Source organism: Calidris pugnax, unplaced genomic scaffold (genome assembly GCF_001431845.1).
Source record: "Calidris pugnax isolate Ruff unplaced genomic scaffold, ASM143184v1 scaffold27, whole genome shotgun sequence".
Lineage (NCBI taxonomy): Eukaryota > Metazoa > Chordata > Aves > Charadriiformes > Scolopacidae > Calidris > Calidris pugnax.
Genome location: NW_015090893.1, coordinates 9020206 through 9038245, shown reverse-complemented (window position 1 = coordinate 9038245; position 18040 = coordinate 9020206). Strand labels below are relative to the sequence as shown.

The 18040-nt window shown below is 52.1% G+C and overlaps 2 protein-coding genes across 2 annotated transcripts in view; one reads left to right on the top strand and one right to left on the bottom strand.

Moving 5' to 3' along the window:
* Window positions 1-15862, top strand: part of NSD1 (nuclear receptor binding SET domain protein 1) — a 49513-nt gene extending 33651 nt beyond the window's left edge. The window contains 3 exon segments of the mRNA XM_014947865.1: window positions 2715-2919; window positions 6703-9039; window positions 14935-15862. Coding sequence (XP_014803351.1) covers window positions 2715-2919; window positions 6703-9038 — 2541 coding nt within the window. The 3' untranslated portion in view covers window position 9039; window positions 14935-15862.
* A 96-nt stretch (window positions 15863-15958) lies between these two features.
* Window positions 15959-18038, bottom strand: RAB24 (RAB24, member RAS oncogene family; the record flags this gene model as incomplete). Its single annotated transcript, XM_014947748.1, has 8 exons — window positions 15959-16387; window positions 16788-16850; window positions 16940-16990; window positions 17219-17318; window positions 17427-17494; window positions 17576-17654; window positions 17775-17843; window positions 17937-18038. Coding segments are annotated over 8 exons (597 nt in total), but the record flags the coding sequence as incomplete, so codon positions are not given.
* Between the last annotated feature and the right edge of the window lie 2 nt (window positions 18039-18040).

Sequence of the window (18040 nt, the reverse complement as noted above, 5' to 3'; positions counted from 1 at the left end):
GTCTCAGCTGTTGGTTTGTTCCAAGAGTTTCACCAAATCAGCCTGTAATCCCTCTGTGCTGGCATGTGGATACTGTCAGCTTGGTTGCCCACGCTTAAGGGTTAAAAGCTCCAGCAGCGCAATTGTTAAGCCCTGACAATATATAGGGAAGGTTTTGTGAATTCTCCAGAGAGCTTAGTTCTGCAAAAAAATTAACTTATGAAAAAAAAAAAAATAAAAAGTCTATAGAAGTTGACAGATGAGGTGAATTACACATCTGATGTATTTAGTTCTTTTTTGGGTTGTGATTTAAAGTTCAATTGATTTTGTGCTGCTACTATGTTATACATTGCTCGGCTGCCATTTTTGCCCCAAAATTGCAAGTTGCATGATGGAAATCAGAGAAAGGTGCCCTTTAGTTGGCATTAATGTTCCATTGTGATGCCTGAGGCGACTCATTCCATCTTGATGAGACAGGCTAAAAAACAATACTCAAGAAAACAGTACCTTGGGGTATTTTTTTTTCAAATTCATCCCACAATAAGTTGCATTTTTAAGCTTCCTGAAGATACAGGAAGACAAAACTTCGCTGATTATACTCAAGTTCACTCTTAAAAGTGTCCTTTCTATCTGGGAGTGTGGAAGAACGCTTGAGAGTCTATTGTGCTGCAGTGAGCAAGTGGGAATCGCTTAGTCCAGCTGTTAGACCTTGCTTAGACATTCAAATTAGCTGTGAAAGGTTTTTCTTGTTCCCTTTGTAATTAGATGGCTGAGGTACTAGGCGCTGAGAATAGGTGGAATAGTTTAGGTGGAGTGATTTCACTGCCTGCAATTTCAACGATAAGAAAGGCCTGACTTGTCCTCATTGTCACTGGGAATGATGGCATGAAAGCAGAAGTATCCACTTCTGAAGGGGAAGGAAACAATCGAGAGATATAACTCCCTGGTGGCAGGACCGCTGCCAAATTCTGAAATTGTAGGTCTGGAGACAAAAGTTTTTAAATGTTTTGATGGTTTTGTTTTTAATATTGATAGGAGAGTGATGGAAATAGTGCCCAATATTTATACGGAATAAAGGATGCAAAAATCATTTCATAAGCATCGTCTCGGCACACAGAGGTGTTGTATGTGGAGAACGCATATTTAGACATGAAGATATGTGTAAAATGGCATAAAATTTAGCTCATATCTGTTTAGACAAACTAAACTGATAGTGGCTTGATATGGTCACTGCCAGGGGACAGCTGTCATCATCTTTGTGGAGCTGAGTGTTTGGTACAATGGGAGGCTCAGCCTTCAAGCAACTGTGCTAGGGGGTTAGGAATGGTGTGAGAACCACGGTTGAGGTGGGGTGGGAGGGAGAGGCAGCCTTGGAGAAAGCCTTGGGCCAGAGAAGAGAGCACTTAAGCCATTAAGATGCCAATCTTGAGACCAGTTGAGATTATTTCATTACTGCCTGTAACACAGCTGTTGGAAGCGTGGTAATTGAACTGTACTGATGACACACAAAGATGTCAGATGTTATCGGTGTGGGAGGATGGGGCAGTTGCAGAAAAATAACTGAATATAACTGGGAATGGGCTGGAGTTCAGAGATTCAGGACACCAGAGTACAACACCTGGAGGGTAACAGCAGGAGCAAATCTGCCATGAGAAGATCATGGACGAGCAGTCGTGATGGAGAAGTAGCCGTTGTGCAGTTCAGCTGCCGCAGGACTGAGCTGCTGTGGTGAAGAAGGCAAATATGTGCAGTGCTTTGGGAGGGATTTCCCATTCTTTTGGAGAAGTATTGATGGTGCACATGGCCTGCGAGGCGTCATCTGAAATAGCATGTATAATTCTGGAACTTGTGTTTGGGAGAAATAAACTCAGTAGGGGCAGAGAAAAGCTCAGAATCACAGAATGATATGGGATTGGAAGGGACCTCTGGAGATCATCGAGTCCAAGACCCCTGCCAGAGCAGGTCCACCCAGAGCAGGTTGCACAGGAACGTGTCCAGGTGGGTTTTGAATGTCTCCAGAGAAGGAGACTCCACCACTTCCCTGGGCAGCCTCTTCCAGGGCTCTGCCACCCTCACAGGAAAAGTTTCTCCTCACGTTTAGGTGGAACTTCCTATGATCTAGTTTGTGCCCATTACCTCTTGTCCTGTCCCTGGGCACCACTGACAAAGGCTGGCCCCATCCTCTTGACACCCACCCTTTAAGTATTTATAGATGTTGATCAGATCTCTCCTCAGTCTTCTCCACACTAAAAAGACCCAAGTCCCTCAGCCTTGTTGCAATGTTGACACAGGAGCAAAAAGGTCTAAGCTGGTCACAGATAAATTCAGACTGAAAATAGAGAGAGGGGTGAGAAACATCAAAAAGTGCAGGAAGGCTTGGGAAAGACTCATGAGAGTCACAGCTGCCAGGAGACACCATTGCTTTGACTGAGGACCTGAAGAGTTTGTGAGAGGTGGCACAAGCTCATCAATGCCAGGCAGCCCCTGGGTCCTTTGTTCATAATATCACATGATTGTACAGGGCCTCCAGACTTTTCCAAAAGAAAAAAGAACTATTTGCTATAGTAAATCGATTGCCAAATATTAAGAAGCACTGTGGAGATGCTACATATGTCTCAGGTATAGTTGGCAGTGGAATTTTTATTTGCAGCATTGCAGTTACTTCCACTGTAGCAGGGAGGGAACAGATGGAAGGGGCAGAGACCTGCATTAACTCATGTTGTTCTCACCCACAGAGCCAACCCAACCTCACCGAGGAAAAGTCCAAGAAGCTAAAGAGACGGCCACAGATGAAGCGCAGGTCGCAAGCGGAGGTGATGAAGGAGCGAGAGGACGAGTGTTTCAGCTGTGGGGATGGAGGGCAGCTAGTTTCTTGTAAGAAGTCAGGCTGCCCCAAGGTGTACCACGCAGACTGTCTCAACCTCACCAAGAGACCTGCAGGTCAGTGCTCTGCATGGCTGGACTCTGCGTGGGTCACAGCAATGGTTCAAGGTGTCCCAGGTACTGCTCATCACCTTGCACTCACTTCACATTGTCTTAAAACAGAGAAATCTCTCTCACTTTGAACAGACTTTGTGGCCCACACGACACAACTCACCCTAGTTTGCTCCCTACTGACCACAAAAGATGAATTAGTTGCTGAAGGGCGAGGTGTCTTTGTCTAAGAAATTATTCTTGTGAGGTGACCCCATCCCTGGGGCCTGGCAGAGGACAGTCCCAACAATAGCTGAGATGCTGGTTCCTCAGGCTGTTTTCTCAAAGTTGAAGACAATTGTTTGAATTGATAGGAGTTAAAAGAAAAATGTGTTAAATGTCTTAATATTCATGAGTTCATACTTAAAGAACAGAACAGTATCAAAGCATATCCTAGTTTGTTGAAATGAGGGCAGAAATTTGAAATAAAAGGAAAAAGTATTCAAAAAGTACTTCTAGTTGAGTGCAGAGAAAGAAATGGGCTCCCTGTGTGAGTGATAAAACACTTTCTAGGTCATTAGTAGCTCAGAAGGTGTAAAGTAACATCTAGTAGAGAGCAAGATGAAGTTGCATGTAAGTTTTTAAGGAGCTGGTTGAGGGGGAGCATTTCCTCTGTTGTTTCAGTTTGTCTTGGTTACTAAAGGAGTTCCTGAGACCTTTAATGAGGGTTCAGGTTTCACCAATGCTCAGAAAAGGGCAAAGTCTGACCCAAGTCTTGATAGGCCAGTTAGCCCCATGCCAGGATGATGGAAAAGCTGATAAGAGATCAAATGCCTAAAGAATTAACTGGTAGGAATAGAAACAATACTAGATGACATTTTTTTGGGGTAGAATAACTCATCAAACCTAATTTAGGGGGTTTTGCTAAGACAATAAATTTGGTTAATAAAAGCAATTGCATTGAAGTAACTTGTTTAGGGGGCTGTAAATCTTTTGATTTAGTACTGTAAGCCTTGTCATAATTAAAAATTCTCTATGCAGCTCAGTACAGTATTTTCTGAGCACATAAGAGACAGGCTGAGAAACATGGAACCAAGTGGTAACTGCCAGGAGAGTCACTGTGACAGAGTGTTTCTGTCAGCGCGCCGTGGGGAGCCAGAGCTGAGCACTCAGCACCTCGAGCTGTAATTTGGCAGAAGGTGGAGAAGGGCTGGTAGCGTATTATGTAGATGATAGAAATTATGTGTGTGCATGCGTTAAGTTTTGGGGAGAGCAGGGCATTTATACAGAAGAGCTTGGAATTGCTCATTGAACAAACACTGTAACAGAGCAATGTGAAAACCAGCGGGAGCACAGGTCATTCCTATGGAAAGAAACGTCATCGTTCTGGTTGAGGGAGTCCTGAGTATCACCTCTCTATCTATTTTTGTGTGCCGAGACAGGGCACTGTAACATCCTGGCAGGCTTCCCCATGCTTTAAAGTCTCCAATGAAGGAGAATCCAGCATTTAGCCTGCTCCCCTGCTTTCCATTTGAAAAGTTTCTCCTAACAGCTTGTCTTGAAAAAAACAAAAGGATTGCCATCTCTCTCTGATACCCCCCCCCTTTTTTTTTTTACACGATGGTTTTTTATATCCTTGATCCTTTTTCATCTTACATAAACACAGCCTCTCCTTGCAGCTATTATTTTATAAAATGGTTGTTCTTGATCTGCTTTGGACTGTCCCACCTGCCTACACATTTTTTTGAATTGTGGTAACAAGAAGTATTTTAACAGTATTGCAGCTGAGGCCTTACTAGCACTGACAGAACAGAATAATTATGTTTTATGTTTTACATAAAATATCTCAGGAAATTGGATTTGACATGTTTTTTAAAAATAACATGATGTTTGTGATTTGTCCTGTCATTCTTGAGTCCTCTTGTCTTGATGCCTTTCATGTATGTATTTTCTTTCTTCCTTCTGCAGTCCTGCTTTGCACTGGTCTTTATTTAATTGCACCTTGCTGGTGCAATTTAAATTCTGAGCCTGTCTAACCGGATTTTTGCAGTTCCTCACAGCCTTGTTGTCATCTACCCGTTTCTGTAAGAGTATTTAAATTAAAATACAGACTAAAGTAGACTCCTGAAGGAAATAATTGGAAATGTCCCCTCAATTTGCCAGAATACCATTAATAGCAGTTTTCTGGGAATGTTTTTCAGCCAGTTGTAGCCATTTTACAATTTTTACATGTAGGTTGTTATTTTCATAGCCTGCTCCTTAGAGTGTCATACAGGACATGAAAGGTTCAGCACTTTTTACTTCAAATGTTTCTTCTGCCATGGGCATTGCTGTCAAGTAATTGGAATTTCCTGCTTGTTTGCATGTTACTAATTGTGTGATCTTACTTCCAAGAGCTCCTCTGCTCTGGGCTGTCTCTGGAGAGGCTGCTTATTCATTAGGCCTTTTATCCTGTCAAAGACCATTAGAGTGGTTTGATAGGATTTACCCTTCCTGCAACATACTGGCAGGTTTTGAGTTATTTGATTTTCCCTCCATACAAATGACCTTTTATATTAATAGTCCCAGAGCCTTTCCAGTGGCCAAAGTGAGTGTTGACTGGGTTGCTGACAGTGTGAGGAGAGCAGCGGCAGCCTGTGCTGCAGCACCAGAAGCCTAAAAGAGGGAAAACTGTGTAGTGTTAATCATTCCCGCTCTGAAAATGATGCTGGAAAATTTGAGAAGATGGAGAAAAACAATGTATGTATTTTGAGACTGGAACAGGAGCCTTGGATTGGCTTCAAAGGAGGGAAAAACATGTTACATGTCTTCAATCCCAGGGGAAAAGTAGCGTGAGAGAGGGGAGTGGAAAGCTGGTGTTGCACAAGTGCATGGAGAAATGCTCACTGCTGCTCAGCACCATGCTGCAGCTGTGCTCGCTTCCAGCCTCCCTGGAAAGAGCTGGTAGCCAAAGCCACAGATGTGTGGGCTCGGTTCAGGGAGGCTGGGAAGTGCTCTGGCCCAGCTGGTGTCCACAGCTGCAAATGGTCTCACTGTTCTTGTGTCCATGAACTGGTGAGAAGACAGCAGCATCAGGTTTGGCTGGGGGAACAAAGGGCTGATGAACCAGTGAGGTCATCTACAAGTGAAAGAAAAGCAGCAGTCTTCGAAATGTAATGTTGGTTTTTTCCTCGGTGATGGTGTTGGTATTGATAGTGAAGAGGTTCAGCGTGGACATGGAGCTCTTCAGGGTGCAGCTCTACGTTGTGATAAGCGGTTCTTTTTATTACGGCCTTACACAGAGGTTAGGGGTATAGAGACAAATAGAAATGTACTCCCTTGTGATCACTGTACTTTCACTTCTTCTTTCTCATAAATGGGAAGGGAAGTTGTTGGGCCAGGATTAACAGAGACTTAAATGAACCTGATGCATCTACTTAAAAAGTCCACTGGGTGTATTATACACAGATACCACTGCTGTTGTCTGTGGAAATCAGAGCCACGGCGATGTGCAAGCTGGGGATGTCTGCTTTTCTCTAGGCACCTGTATTGGTTAGTGTTGTGCTGGAGCCAGATGGGCTTTTGGTTTGACCTGGGGTGGCTCATGTTTGTCATGATTATCATTGCCCTTGTTGGTTCTGAGAAAGCAAGTTCCTGTTAACTGCCTGTCAAGCCTGGGAGCTATGGCAGAAACTGAGGAGTACATGTAGAATTGTATGGAATTATCACAGGGGTGTTCCCCCTCTCCCTTGAACTCCCAGTGCAGCAGGCTTTGTCTCTTCCCTTGTACCACTCCTAAAGTATGTCTTTTCTCCTGTGTCTGTGCTACAGGAAAATGGGAGTGCCCGTGGCATCAGTGTGATATGTGCGGTAAGGAAGCAGCTTCCTTCTGTGAGATGTGCCCCAGGTCCTTCTGCAAGCAGCACCGGGAAGGCATGCTCTTCATCTCCAAGCTGGATGGACGTTTATGCTGCACAGAGCACGATCCCTGCGGGCCTAACCCTCTAGAGCCGGGAGAAATTCGTGAGTATGTGCCTCCCATAGAAACCCTGGCTAATGGCGAGGACACCCAGCCACCGGAGCAGCCACCTGCAGACACGGACCTGAGCGTTCAGCCTCTGGACAGCCTACCTCAGTCTGTGGCCCTCAGACTGCAGTCACCAGAAAAGCCCCCCGCTACCCTAGCGCTGAGGCTGCCGCCTTCAGACAAGCCCCCCACCACCCTAGCCCTGAAGGTGCAGCCATCAAACAAGCCCCCCACCACCCTGGCCCTTAGGCTGCCTCCACCAGACAAACCGCCCGCCACTCTGGCACTGAGACTGCCGCCGTCAAATAAACCCCCCACCACCTTGTCGTTGAGGCTGAAGCCATGCAACAAACCCCCCACCACCCTCTCGCTCCGGCTGCAGCCTTCGGACAAACCTCCCACCACCCTCTCGCTCTGCCTGCAGCCATCGGACAGGCCCCAGGCTGCCCTGTCCCTAAGGCTGCAGTCAGAGAAGCAACCCATCATCGTAGCGCTGAGGCCTCAGCAGCCCGACAAACCTCCCACCAACGCGGTGCTGTGGCCACTGGATGAGTCCTCCGGTGATGCCTCGCAGCCTCATCTGCCGAGCAAATCTCCTCCAGGAACTCCACAGTCATCGGATGAGTCAATTGTTACTCCTGGTGCCCTGCAGCTCCAGCTGTCGGACGAGCCTCCTGCCACCCCCGGGGTTTTGGGGTTATCGGACAAGTCTCTCATTGACTCCGAGACCCAGCAGCCTGAGCTGCTGGATGAGTTCCCAACAAAATGCCTGCATCCTCAACTGTCGGACAGACTTCTCGCCACGGCAGAGACGCTGCAGTCCCAGCTGGTGGACGAGCCTCCTGTGGCCGAGCAGCTTCAGCTGTTGGATGAAGCTTCTGCCCAGAGTCCGCAGCCGCAGTCTGTGGAAAAGGCTCCCAGTGGAGCTGTGGTGCCACAGGTCCCAGCATCGGAGATGGCTCCCAGTCCTGGGGTTCTGTGGCCTCTGCCTATTGAAAAAGTCCCTGGCTCCCCAGTCTCACGGATCCTGCCCATGGAGAAAACTCCTGGATTGGCTGTGCCACGGCCCCCACCTCCGGAGAAGGCTTCCTTCTCCGGGGCAGGATGGGTCCCAGCCGCAGAGAAAGCTCCCAGCTCTGGGGCACCTCATCCCCTGCCTCCAGAGAAAGCTCCTGCCTCGGTTATGCCACGGATCCTGCCCACAGAGAAGGCTCCCAGTTTAGGCACGCTGCGGCCCCTGCCTCTGGAGAAGGCCCCTGGCTCCCGGTCACCACACATCCTGCCCATGGAGAAGTCTCTTGGCTCAGGGGCCCTGCGGATCCCACTCACCCAGAAGGCACTGGCCCCTGGGGTGCTGCGGCCCCTGCCTCCAGAGAAGGCTGCCGACTCCGGGGCCCTGCGGGTCTTGTCTCCGGAGAAGGCTCTTAGCTCCATGGTGGTTCGGCCTCAGCTCTTGGAGAGGCCTCTCACTCTCACAGCCCCGTGGCCTCAGGCGTCGGACAAGCTGGCTGCTGCCGTGGCTCCTCGGCCTCAAGCCCTGGACAAGCCTCCGGCTGCATCGGCTCCGAGGCTGTTGCTGTCGGAGAAGGCGCTGCGGCCCGTCGACCAGAACGCTCAGCCGAAGGAGAGAGGAGCCCCAGCTGTGGAGCTGAGTCCCCAGCAGAAAGAGAGGACCATGTTAGCTGGCGAGCAAATCTCTTGGTCTGCTGGGAAGGTGGTGACGCATGTCGGACAGGTACCTTGGCCTATGGAGAAGCTACAGACGCATGAGCAAACCCACTGGCCCACCGCAAAAGCCCTGACGCCTGCAGAGCAGTCTCCCCGGACAGCGGAGAAACTACCAGAGCCAACGCTTCAGCCCAGCTGGGAAGTGGCCTCAGCCCCCGCAGAGCAAACCCCTTGGACATCAGAGAGATTGTGTGCATTTGAGCAGACCCCTCGGCCAGCCAGGGAAGCGCCAGTGCCCCCGGAGCAGATGCAGTGGCTTGTCACGAACATTCAGACAATTGACCAGATTACTTGGCTGAGTGGAAAAGCACAGACTCCTCGGGGGCAGGACCCTTTGCCTGAACAAAACACAGCGCTAGCCCGTAACCAGGATTCTGTCTGTCGTGAGTTGGCTGACTCAGAGCCAAAGTGAGGTTGGTGAATATGGGAGGCAGGTTTCAGTCTTTTAATGTTTAGGGAGGGGGAATCTTTGTTTTGGTTTTTTTTTTTTTATTCACTTCCCTGAGCCCAGCCCCTAACCCATGCACATCCCATCCATATTCTCTCGTGACATGAGCAAGGACATTCACCTAAGTCTGAGTGTGGCCCAGTCAAAAGGAGAGAGCATCTGTGACCTTTTCCTCTTCCTTTTACAAATGGTAAAGCTGAAATAAAGAGTCCACTCTGGGTAAAAAAATCTCCAATTCCATTGAAATGGTCACATTACTGATCCAGCATGTTAGAGCTCCAGGTCTGATTCGTAGGTGGGTTCCCAGGTACAGCTAGGGGCCTCGCTCTTGTTACTGTGTTTAGAGGAAGCAGATCGGTCAGGCTGCCCTGGGACTGGAGACGTTTTGGGGATCGGACGGTGAGCAGTGTATGCCCTTGCTGGACTCTGGAAGCAGGGAGAGTGTTTATCTATCGTCTGCCCGGGTCTCTGTCCCCGCAGGGTGTTGCTTTGTGAGGTTTGTCTGTACATTTGCTGGGATGCACTGTGTGTGTGGTTTACTGAAGGACAGGTATCGTCTCCAGCTGAGCTGGAGAGGAACCTGCTGCGCTTGCTCAGTGCAGTGTTCTCCAGCAATAGGCAATATCCATTCAGGCTCCTTTGTACAAAGCTGCGACCGGCCAGGCCCAAGAAACGGGGAATCTGAAGGAGAACAGGGAGAAGAGAGATCTTGGAAGAAGCCATCTGGCAGTTTTTTTACATTCTTGTGTCTTAATCCTTTAGCACAGGACATGCGGAGTGTTCCCTGCACTTGAAAACGTTGTGACCTATAAAGCAGCAATAGCAGAGCAGGGCTGAGTGGATTTCCCCACGGTGCTGAGCGCCGCCCTGGCAGGGTGGTGGTGCTCCCTTTCAGATTTCCATCCAGTCTCTTCTTGACGTCTGTCGTTACCATGAGCCAGCAGACTGAGCAATTGTTTCTCCCCTTGCCTCAGACGTGTTCAGGACGTGTTCGCATCATACCTGGTCTTCCCAGCAGCAGGACGCACTGCCATGCTGCAAGTTGAAGCCTGTAGTGTTGGCTGCAGAGCGCGGAGGCAAGGGTGTCCTAGCTGTATCGGGACCCATCTCGACACCTTCCCCTTGGGTAGCTTCTGGCTTAACTCTTCTACAACCAAAGGAGACTTGAATTAACTGGACTGTGTTGGTGTGCGTGTGTGTGTGTGTGCGTGTGTGTGTCCTTCCAACTGAATAGTAGTTCTCACACTGGAACACAGTGGGCTCCAGCAGCTGGCTGGCTTTCTTTTCTTCTCCCTTTTCCAGTTAAGGAGATGTTTAGTACCTGGTGGTCATTGGGCTGGTGTTCAGACTAAGCCTGCTGAAAGCCCTTCACTCAAGCGTTGAGGCAGAAGTTCACTTGGCCGTGGTACTTCTGGGGCAAGCGGTAGATTCCCAGGGACCTGCAGGAGTGGCATCTTGTGACCACCGGCACCCTTGCAGGCAGGAGGACAACGGGCGTCCCTGGGTGGTGCTGCCCAGGCTGGATGGGGTCAGTGTCCTGCCAAGGAAGCGCTCCTGACCAGCATGTTCTCCCACTCTCACAACACATTACCTCTGTGGTTTGCCTGAGCTCTGCCGATCCGGGTGCCGCAGCCTCGGATCTCCACGCCCGCCACCAGACCCTTGTGCAGCTCCAGTGTGTCCTTCTCCTTCCAGGCAGATCCGCAGGTCCCTCCCCGGACAGGGAGCATTCAGCTCCAGGCTGACCCTCTCTGTCCAGTGTTGGGAGCAGGTCATTGTTCCCACCAGCCTTGCAAGTGGCTGCTGCTCCTAGAGCAGACGGTCACAAGCTTTGCAGTTTTCTATGAAGGGAGGCAGACACTTGTGCTGAGACTGATCCTGATCCGTTCTCCTTTCCTGATGTACGCACCCCAAGAAAACGTCCTGCTGTAAAGGCCCGGGTGTGCTGGGCACGAGGGGACATTACCAGTGCTATGGTGCATCTCTTCTCCAGTCCGAATCATTTCAGATCCCTTGTAGAATAGCTAGCGACTTCAAAAAGCTTTATGGCTTATGGAAACTTACTGTTTAATGTTGTTTGTTTTATTTTTTTTTCCGGGAAGACTGGCAGGTCAGTTCCTGCTTGCTGCTGAAACTGGGGAAATGCAAGCAGCTTGTGTTTCTGCGTGACTCCTGCACAAAGGGAATCAGGACAACTCCTCAGAGCCATTGAGGGAGAAGATAATCTAAGGGCATTCATTAACTTTTTTAAAAACAAAATTTAAAAAATGATAATGAGGTTCAGTATATTAAGTATTTATCATGTGTGAGAAGGAAAACAAATCGTGAATTTACATTTATAGGCCTTCCCATGAGCTGGACTTAGTCATGTAGATTGTGTAAGTAGGGTTACCTCTGTGTCAGCCACCCAGCCAGCTACAGCTGTAACCAGAAAGGTATCTGCACTGCTCTGTCCACCTCCGCTTCGCATTGTCACGTGTTAACTAGTTACTTGTTTCATGAAAAATAAACTGTGAATATTTTTGGTGCAGGCTTTTTTAAATCTGTAAAATGGAGAAGTTCTCAATGAATTCTCGTTAAATGCAGGTTTGAAAAAATCACTTCTGTAAATCGTGTGCTCACGTAGTAGGGTGAGGTTCACGGCAGCAGCAGCCTTTTACCCGGCAGGCTTTCACCCAAAAGCTTGTTTTGAACAGTAAATGTGGATTGAACCATTGCATGGCATTTCAAACTCACAGCCTTATTCCTTGCATCTGACTGTACTCCACCTCTCTTCTTGTCTCCTTTCATGCCTTTTCCACGAGGATCTAGATTTCTGGCTTGTTATCTTCCAGCTACGTGCTGGAAGGTTGACTTCAGGGTAGCTGGGAACTGCTCGGTAAAGTTGGTGTTTGGAAATGTCATTGAAGGAGGAAGCCACCAAACTGCTCTTCCCTCATCACTCTCATTGGGCCCCTGGGCGATGCTCTGTCAGATCAGGACAGCTTTTAAGACGTACGTGGGGCTTGCAGAGGGAGTAGTGGTGCTGTTAGGAATTGGTATCTGTGCTGGATCACCTCAGTGGGACAGCAAGACCTGACCAGGTGTGGAGATGGGTCTTGGCACCCCTGCCCTGCCCTGCCCAGCCTGCATTCATCGGTGGTGAGCCATGGGGAACAGCTCCGGGCAACACAACCCTCTTGAAGGAAATACGGGCTTCTTCAGTACTTGAGGAGACTCTGCCTGTTGGTGGCAGCTGGTAGCACTGCCTTGGAGGAGGAGAGTGAGGTGTCTGCACTGAAGTAGTCTGGTTCATTTTCTGTAATTCCTTGCTGCCTTCAGCATTCAGCTGGTTTGAATCATTTGGGTTTTTTAATGTAGAGGAAAGCGGCAGGTAACACATACCCCTGGCAGACCACTCCTGTGGGAGAGAGGCTGCTGGAGCTGGCAGTGGAGCTCAGTCAGCTTTGCTGTGGCTGAGGCCACAGTGCTTGTTTTACTGCATTGGAGGGATCTGATCACTGGGCCACCGACAGTCTGAGGTCAGGCGTAATTGCATCCAAGGTGGGCGAGAGGTGACTCTTGTGTCGATCCACTGTTGTGGAGAGTTGTAGAAGCAGAATCAAGGGTGTAATTATTTCTGCTCAGAGCTGTGTTGCTTTCCCTGCTGTCCCAGGGAGGCTCGTGGTAACTTCCCAGGGTCATGAGCCCATTCCCATTTGTAAGAGTGAGCTCCCCCTTCTGAGCTCTGAAGGATTTATTCCCATACAAATGCTTTGCTGGCAGGACGGCCTGGCTGCCCCAGCTCGGAGCAGTTGGCTGGGGTAATGAGCTGTGGCTTCTGTCTCACACAGCAGGACCCACTTCATGGTGGATTTTGAGGGCTGGCAGGAGAGTCCCAGTTGATCTTTGGCAGTGGAGGAGCTCTGGTGAGGGGTAACAGCATGGGCAGGGACTCAATCTGCCTGCCCAGACAGGGGGGGAGGTTGCAGAGGAGGAGGAGGCAGCACAGGATGCATGGACAGGAGGGGAGCAGGCACTGGCCACTCTCCTTTGTGGCTCATCCCATCTGCACCAACTTGCTGGGCTGGTGCCCACTGTCAGCCTGGGCTCTGGTGAATCCAGCCGAAAAGTGACCGCTGTTAAGGGATAATCCCCTACGGTGCATCTTCAGATAGTAACTAGCTCATGAAGCTTGCTTTATTGCTGTTCTCGAGTTGAAACTTTTCCTATTTAACAAAAAAAAAAAACACACACAAGAACCAGATTCACTTCCATGCACAAAGAGTGCGGGTGGGAGCACGCGTTGTAATTCAGGGTTAAACCCCCCCCAACAGGCACAGGCTTCGCTTTGCAGGTGTGGCTGTTGTTAAAATTCGGGAGATGAGAAAGGTGGTTGAATCTGAAGGACAAAAATGTACTCAGGTGAGACGATGTGGATTGAGGGTGCTAGAAGAGCTTCATGTGTGGGTGTCCATTTTTGTCAGTTGGGTTGACGGTTGGATAAGATGATCTTTAAGGTCCCTTCCAACCTAGAAGATTCTGTGATTCTGTGATGTAATCCACAGTGTGATCTGTGATTATGTCTGTCTGTTTCTAGGATGAATACACCTAGTTTTCACAATGATGAAGACGTTATTTATTCCTGTTAGAAAAAAAAAAAAAAAGAAAGAAGGAAAAAGCAGCCCTAACCCTGATATGTCTCAGCAGCAGTTTAACCTGAGCGTGCTCTGGACGTGTGCTGCTCCTGCCCGGACGCCGCAGCCAGCACTGGGACAGGGCAGGGGGAACTTATTTTGAGAAACCTCAGACCTTCAACACCTTCCGTTTACTTTTAATTTCAGCCTTAACTTCTGATTTTGCTTGATGTTTGGAATAACCGTAATTGTAACCTGCTTGTAATGTGCTTTGCCCTAAATTACTGATGAGGCTTTCAGGCTTTGCCAGCCAGTGAGTGTTAAAGCAAAAGTGGCAAACTGTGCAGCTATGGGGGTAGCCAGCGAGGGCTTGCCCACAGCGTTTGATCAACCCAGGCTTTTGTCTGCACTAATTACTCCCCTGTGACAGTGATAATGAATTTGCAGCCCAGGCTGTGCCTCTCGCAGCAGCACGGCCGGGCTGGTGGGTGCTCGGGGCTCCCCAGGGTCTGGGAGATGGGATGCTGGAGCTTGGGAACCGCTCCGTTGCTTGCCTGGCTTCGGCTGGAGTCTCGCCTGTGGGGTGGCAGTGCCCTTGCTTAGTGGGAGGTGGGAAAAGGCAAAGATTTCTGCTCCGGGTCCTCCAAAAGCGTCCTAAGCCAAGTGTGGCGCAGGGTGACAGCGTGCGTGAGCTTGGGCTAGAGAAGTGGCGGTGATGGACAGTCCCTACAGCACTGAATCTACCTCCTAGGGAAATCTGAGAAATGGGTGTTGCTATGTCCTATTTCAAGGTAAAAGTTTTAATCAGTTTTGCCCTTGGCAAAGCACTTGGGCTATTGTGGTGCTATTGTAAACCGTTTGGCAGCTTAGCACAGTAGGGCTGGACTCACGGCTGCTGGCCCACGGGCTGGAGTTTTTCTTCACCGGCTGAATCCCGTCCCCTGATTGCTGGGGCTGGGCTTCAGCGCACGTGACTGAAACAGGACAAGGCCTGACTCGGTTCCTTTGATTTTTTGATGGTTTTGAGACTCAAACCAGCGTGCCAGTGGGCCCCGGGGGCGTAGGGAGCGAGTGGAGCCACGTGGAGTGAGGCAGGCGTCCGCTAACTGCATGTTCTTTGTGTCCGTTTGGTACTGAGCTGGTTTCAGTTTTTTGGTTTTGGTTTTTTGGTTTGTTTTTTTTTCCCCCCTGCTGTTTCTGAGTTGTTGACTTCAAGGAACCGGGTTTTGTGTATTTTTTTTTAGACACTGGGAACTTGTTAAAAGGAAAAGCAGCAGCAGCAGCAGCACCGGGAGGCTCGAGGTGTGGCTGGAGCGGAGGGGGGTCCCCAGCCGATGCGGGCGGGAGGTGGGATGTGAGGAGGGGGCAGGCAGGGAGCACAGCTCTCGCTGCCACGGGGCAGGAGAAGCCTTTCAGCAGTGGTGTTCCTGGCTCTGCATAACCGCGGTGCCGTTCACCGCCCCGCCAGCCTGCTCACCTCCCACACCAAACAGGTCGGGTACCGTGCCTGGCTTTGAACGTCCCCTGTCACCCCACAGTGCCCTGTGCTCTCAGCTGGGGTCCTGGATGCCGGGTGAGGCTGGGGGTCCCAGGGAGGGTGGCCCTGGCTGCCCAGGGATGGGGGGGGACAACCCATGCTCAAGAGGAGGTTTAAGTTGTGCTGAAGCCGTGAGCGGGAGGTTTGCTCAGAGTCGGGGGGGAAAACCTTGGGGTGAGCAGCCCCATGCTGTGTTCTGCCTCCCTCCCCCCCCACCTCAAGGTGTGCTGCCCATGGGGTGGCAGTGGAGAGGTGTCCCCACAGGGTCCTGTCCCACAGGCCTGGCAGGAGTCGGGGTGCCTGGCTGAGGTGGGGGCTGGGGTGAGAGCTGGGTGGGGGACGCGTGGGTGCTCAGCCCTGGCTGGGACTCATCTGTTGGTTCTAAGCAGGGGATGCCAGAGCGGGTGAGAGAAACCTACATATTTCCAGCATGTATATTATTTTTAGAAGAGAGAGAGGGGAGAGTCTTGGACCATTGATTACTTTCATTTTGCTCCCCTTAGACTGTCAGCTGTGTATGTGAAACTTATAAAGAAAAGAGGGTTGCCCTGCCCAGGTGCTCCCAGAACATGTACTGTAATTCTTTGTATATAGAAGAAAAATTACTGTAAAGTAAAGTTTAACTTTACTCTCGATGTCCTCTTGTGGTTTGTCTTGCCAACTGGGGGTGGGGGGAGCGAGGAAGGGTTGGGAGACCCCTGACAGCGGCGCAGACGGGGAGGGGGGACGGCTCAGACCACAATGCATTTTTATTTACATTGTACACCTCGAGAGAAGACGCTTAAATAAATCTGCGAAGAATCGGGCAGCATCTCCGCGAGAGAATAAGTTAACGGGCCACGGCGGCGACTCGGGGAAGCAGCTCCCGCCAAACGCCGGCTGGCAGGGAGAGAGGGTCCCCAGGGGTGACAGCCCGTGGCTCCCGGCACCGCACGGCAGCCTCTGCCGCTCCGCACGCCGGAGCACAGCAGTCCGCAGGGCCCCTTGCCGAAGGGCCCGTACAGCTAAAACACAGCAGGTAAAAAAAGCCCGGGAGGAGCCCGGTGGGTGCCGGCTGCGCCGTCGGCAGCCGCGGTTCCCTTTTGGCAGGAGGTCTCAGTGGTGGCAGCAGCTGTAGAAGTAGGTACCGCTCCTCTGGCCCAGGTCGACACCCTTCTCCTCTGGAAGAGAGCAGGGATGGCAGGCTGCCAGCACGGCCACGCCGCGATGCCGTGTGGGAGACCAGAAGCCGCCGGGCCCTGGCGTGTCCCCTTGGGGAGAGGGGGCTGGTGTCCCCGCGGAGAAGCAGCCGGGGCTCATGGCCATGGCTAGAGCCGCAGACGGGCTGAGCACGCCTGGACAGGCCGGGTGCAGAGCAAGGCTGCCCAGTTGCCAAAGGCCACTCACTGGTGGCCCACTTGGGCCGATGCCGTGATGGGACCCAAGCTCTGCAGGACAACCCCTGGCACAGAGCTCCGTCAACACCCCCCCAGCACTCATCCTCCGCGCCCTCCCTGGGGGCTCGTATGCCCCCCGGCTGGGCAGAGGGTGCTGGGGGAGGGAGGGGACTTGCCCACTCACCTGTCATCACCTGGAAGGCGCTGAACTGGACGTAGTCCTCGGCCACCTTCTGGAACAGTTCATCTGGGGACGTGAGAGCGGGCAGGGTGGGTGCGTGCCCCCCCGGCAGCAGGGGCACGGCCGGTGGCAATGGGGGGGCTATTACTACTCACCCACGCTCTGGCCCGTCTTACTGGAGGTCTCGAAGAGGTCAGCCTTGATCTCTGGAACGACAGCCCCCGGTTGGCAACGGCGGGACTCCGCTCCCCTGGGAGTCACCCCTCGGGACGGCAGGTGACAGCGGGGCTGGCGGGGCTCCCGTCCCCGCTGGCCCCGAGTCAGGACATGCCGTGCCCGGGGGGAGGGCCCTGGCAGAGCTCCGTGCCTCACCGGGCGGGGAGCGCCCCCCCCCGCCCCCATCCTCCGCCTTCCCCGGAGCTGCCCGGCCGTACCCTCGGCGTAGTCCTGCACGTCGTGGAAGTCCACCCCCCGCTTCCTCCGGTCCTCCTCCAGCAGGTCGCTCTTGGTGCCACACAGGTAGATCCGGCAGCCCTGCGGCGGGCAGAGCGGCGGGAGGAGAAAGGCTCCCGGCTCCCGGTCCCCTCCGGTAAGGCTCCGCACCCCCCCACCCCCCGTCCCGTCCCATCCCCGTCCCCGTACCTCCTCGCAATTCTGCAGCTCGTTCACCCAGAACTTGGCTCGCTGGAAACTGCTGCTGTCGGTGAGATCTGGGGGACAACGATCAGGGCCTGACACCCCCCTTCCCGCCGGTACCGGCACCGGCGGCTCCTTCCCCTTCCCGCCCTTACCGTAGCAGACGATGGCGGCCCGTGCCCCCCGGTAATAGATGCGGCTCATGGCTTCGTAGCGCTCCGAGCCGGCCGTGTCCTGCGGGCGGCAACGAAGCGCTCAGCCGGTGCGGGGGGGATCCGTCCCGGGGATCCCCGTCCCGGGAGGTGACACCGGGAGAGGGGGTGGGGGGGCAATATCCCACCCCCCCGCGCTTACCCATATCCCCAGCGTCACCGTCTGCTCCCCCACGGACATCACCTTAGCCACGAAGGCGGCGCCGATCGTCTGGAAGAGAAGCGGGAGGAGCGGTGGGGACCGGCCCGGGGCTGAGGGGGAGGCGGCGAGAGGAGGCCCCCCCCGGTTCACCCGGTGACTCACGTTCTGGTAGGGCCCGGGCCGGAACCGGCGGTGGGCGCAGCGCTCCACCAGGCTGCTCTTGCCCACCCCCTCCTGCCCCAGCAGCACCACCTTGGCGTCCACCC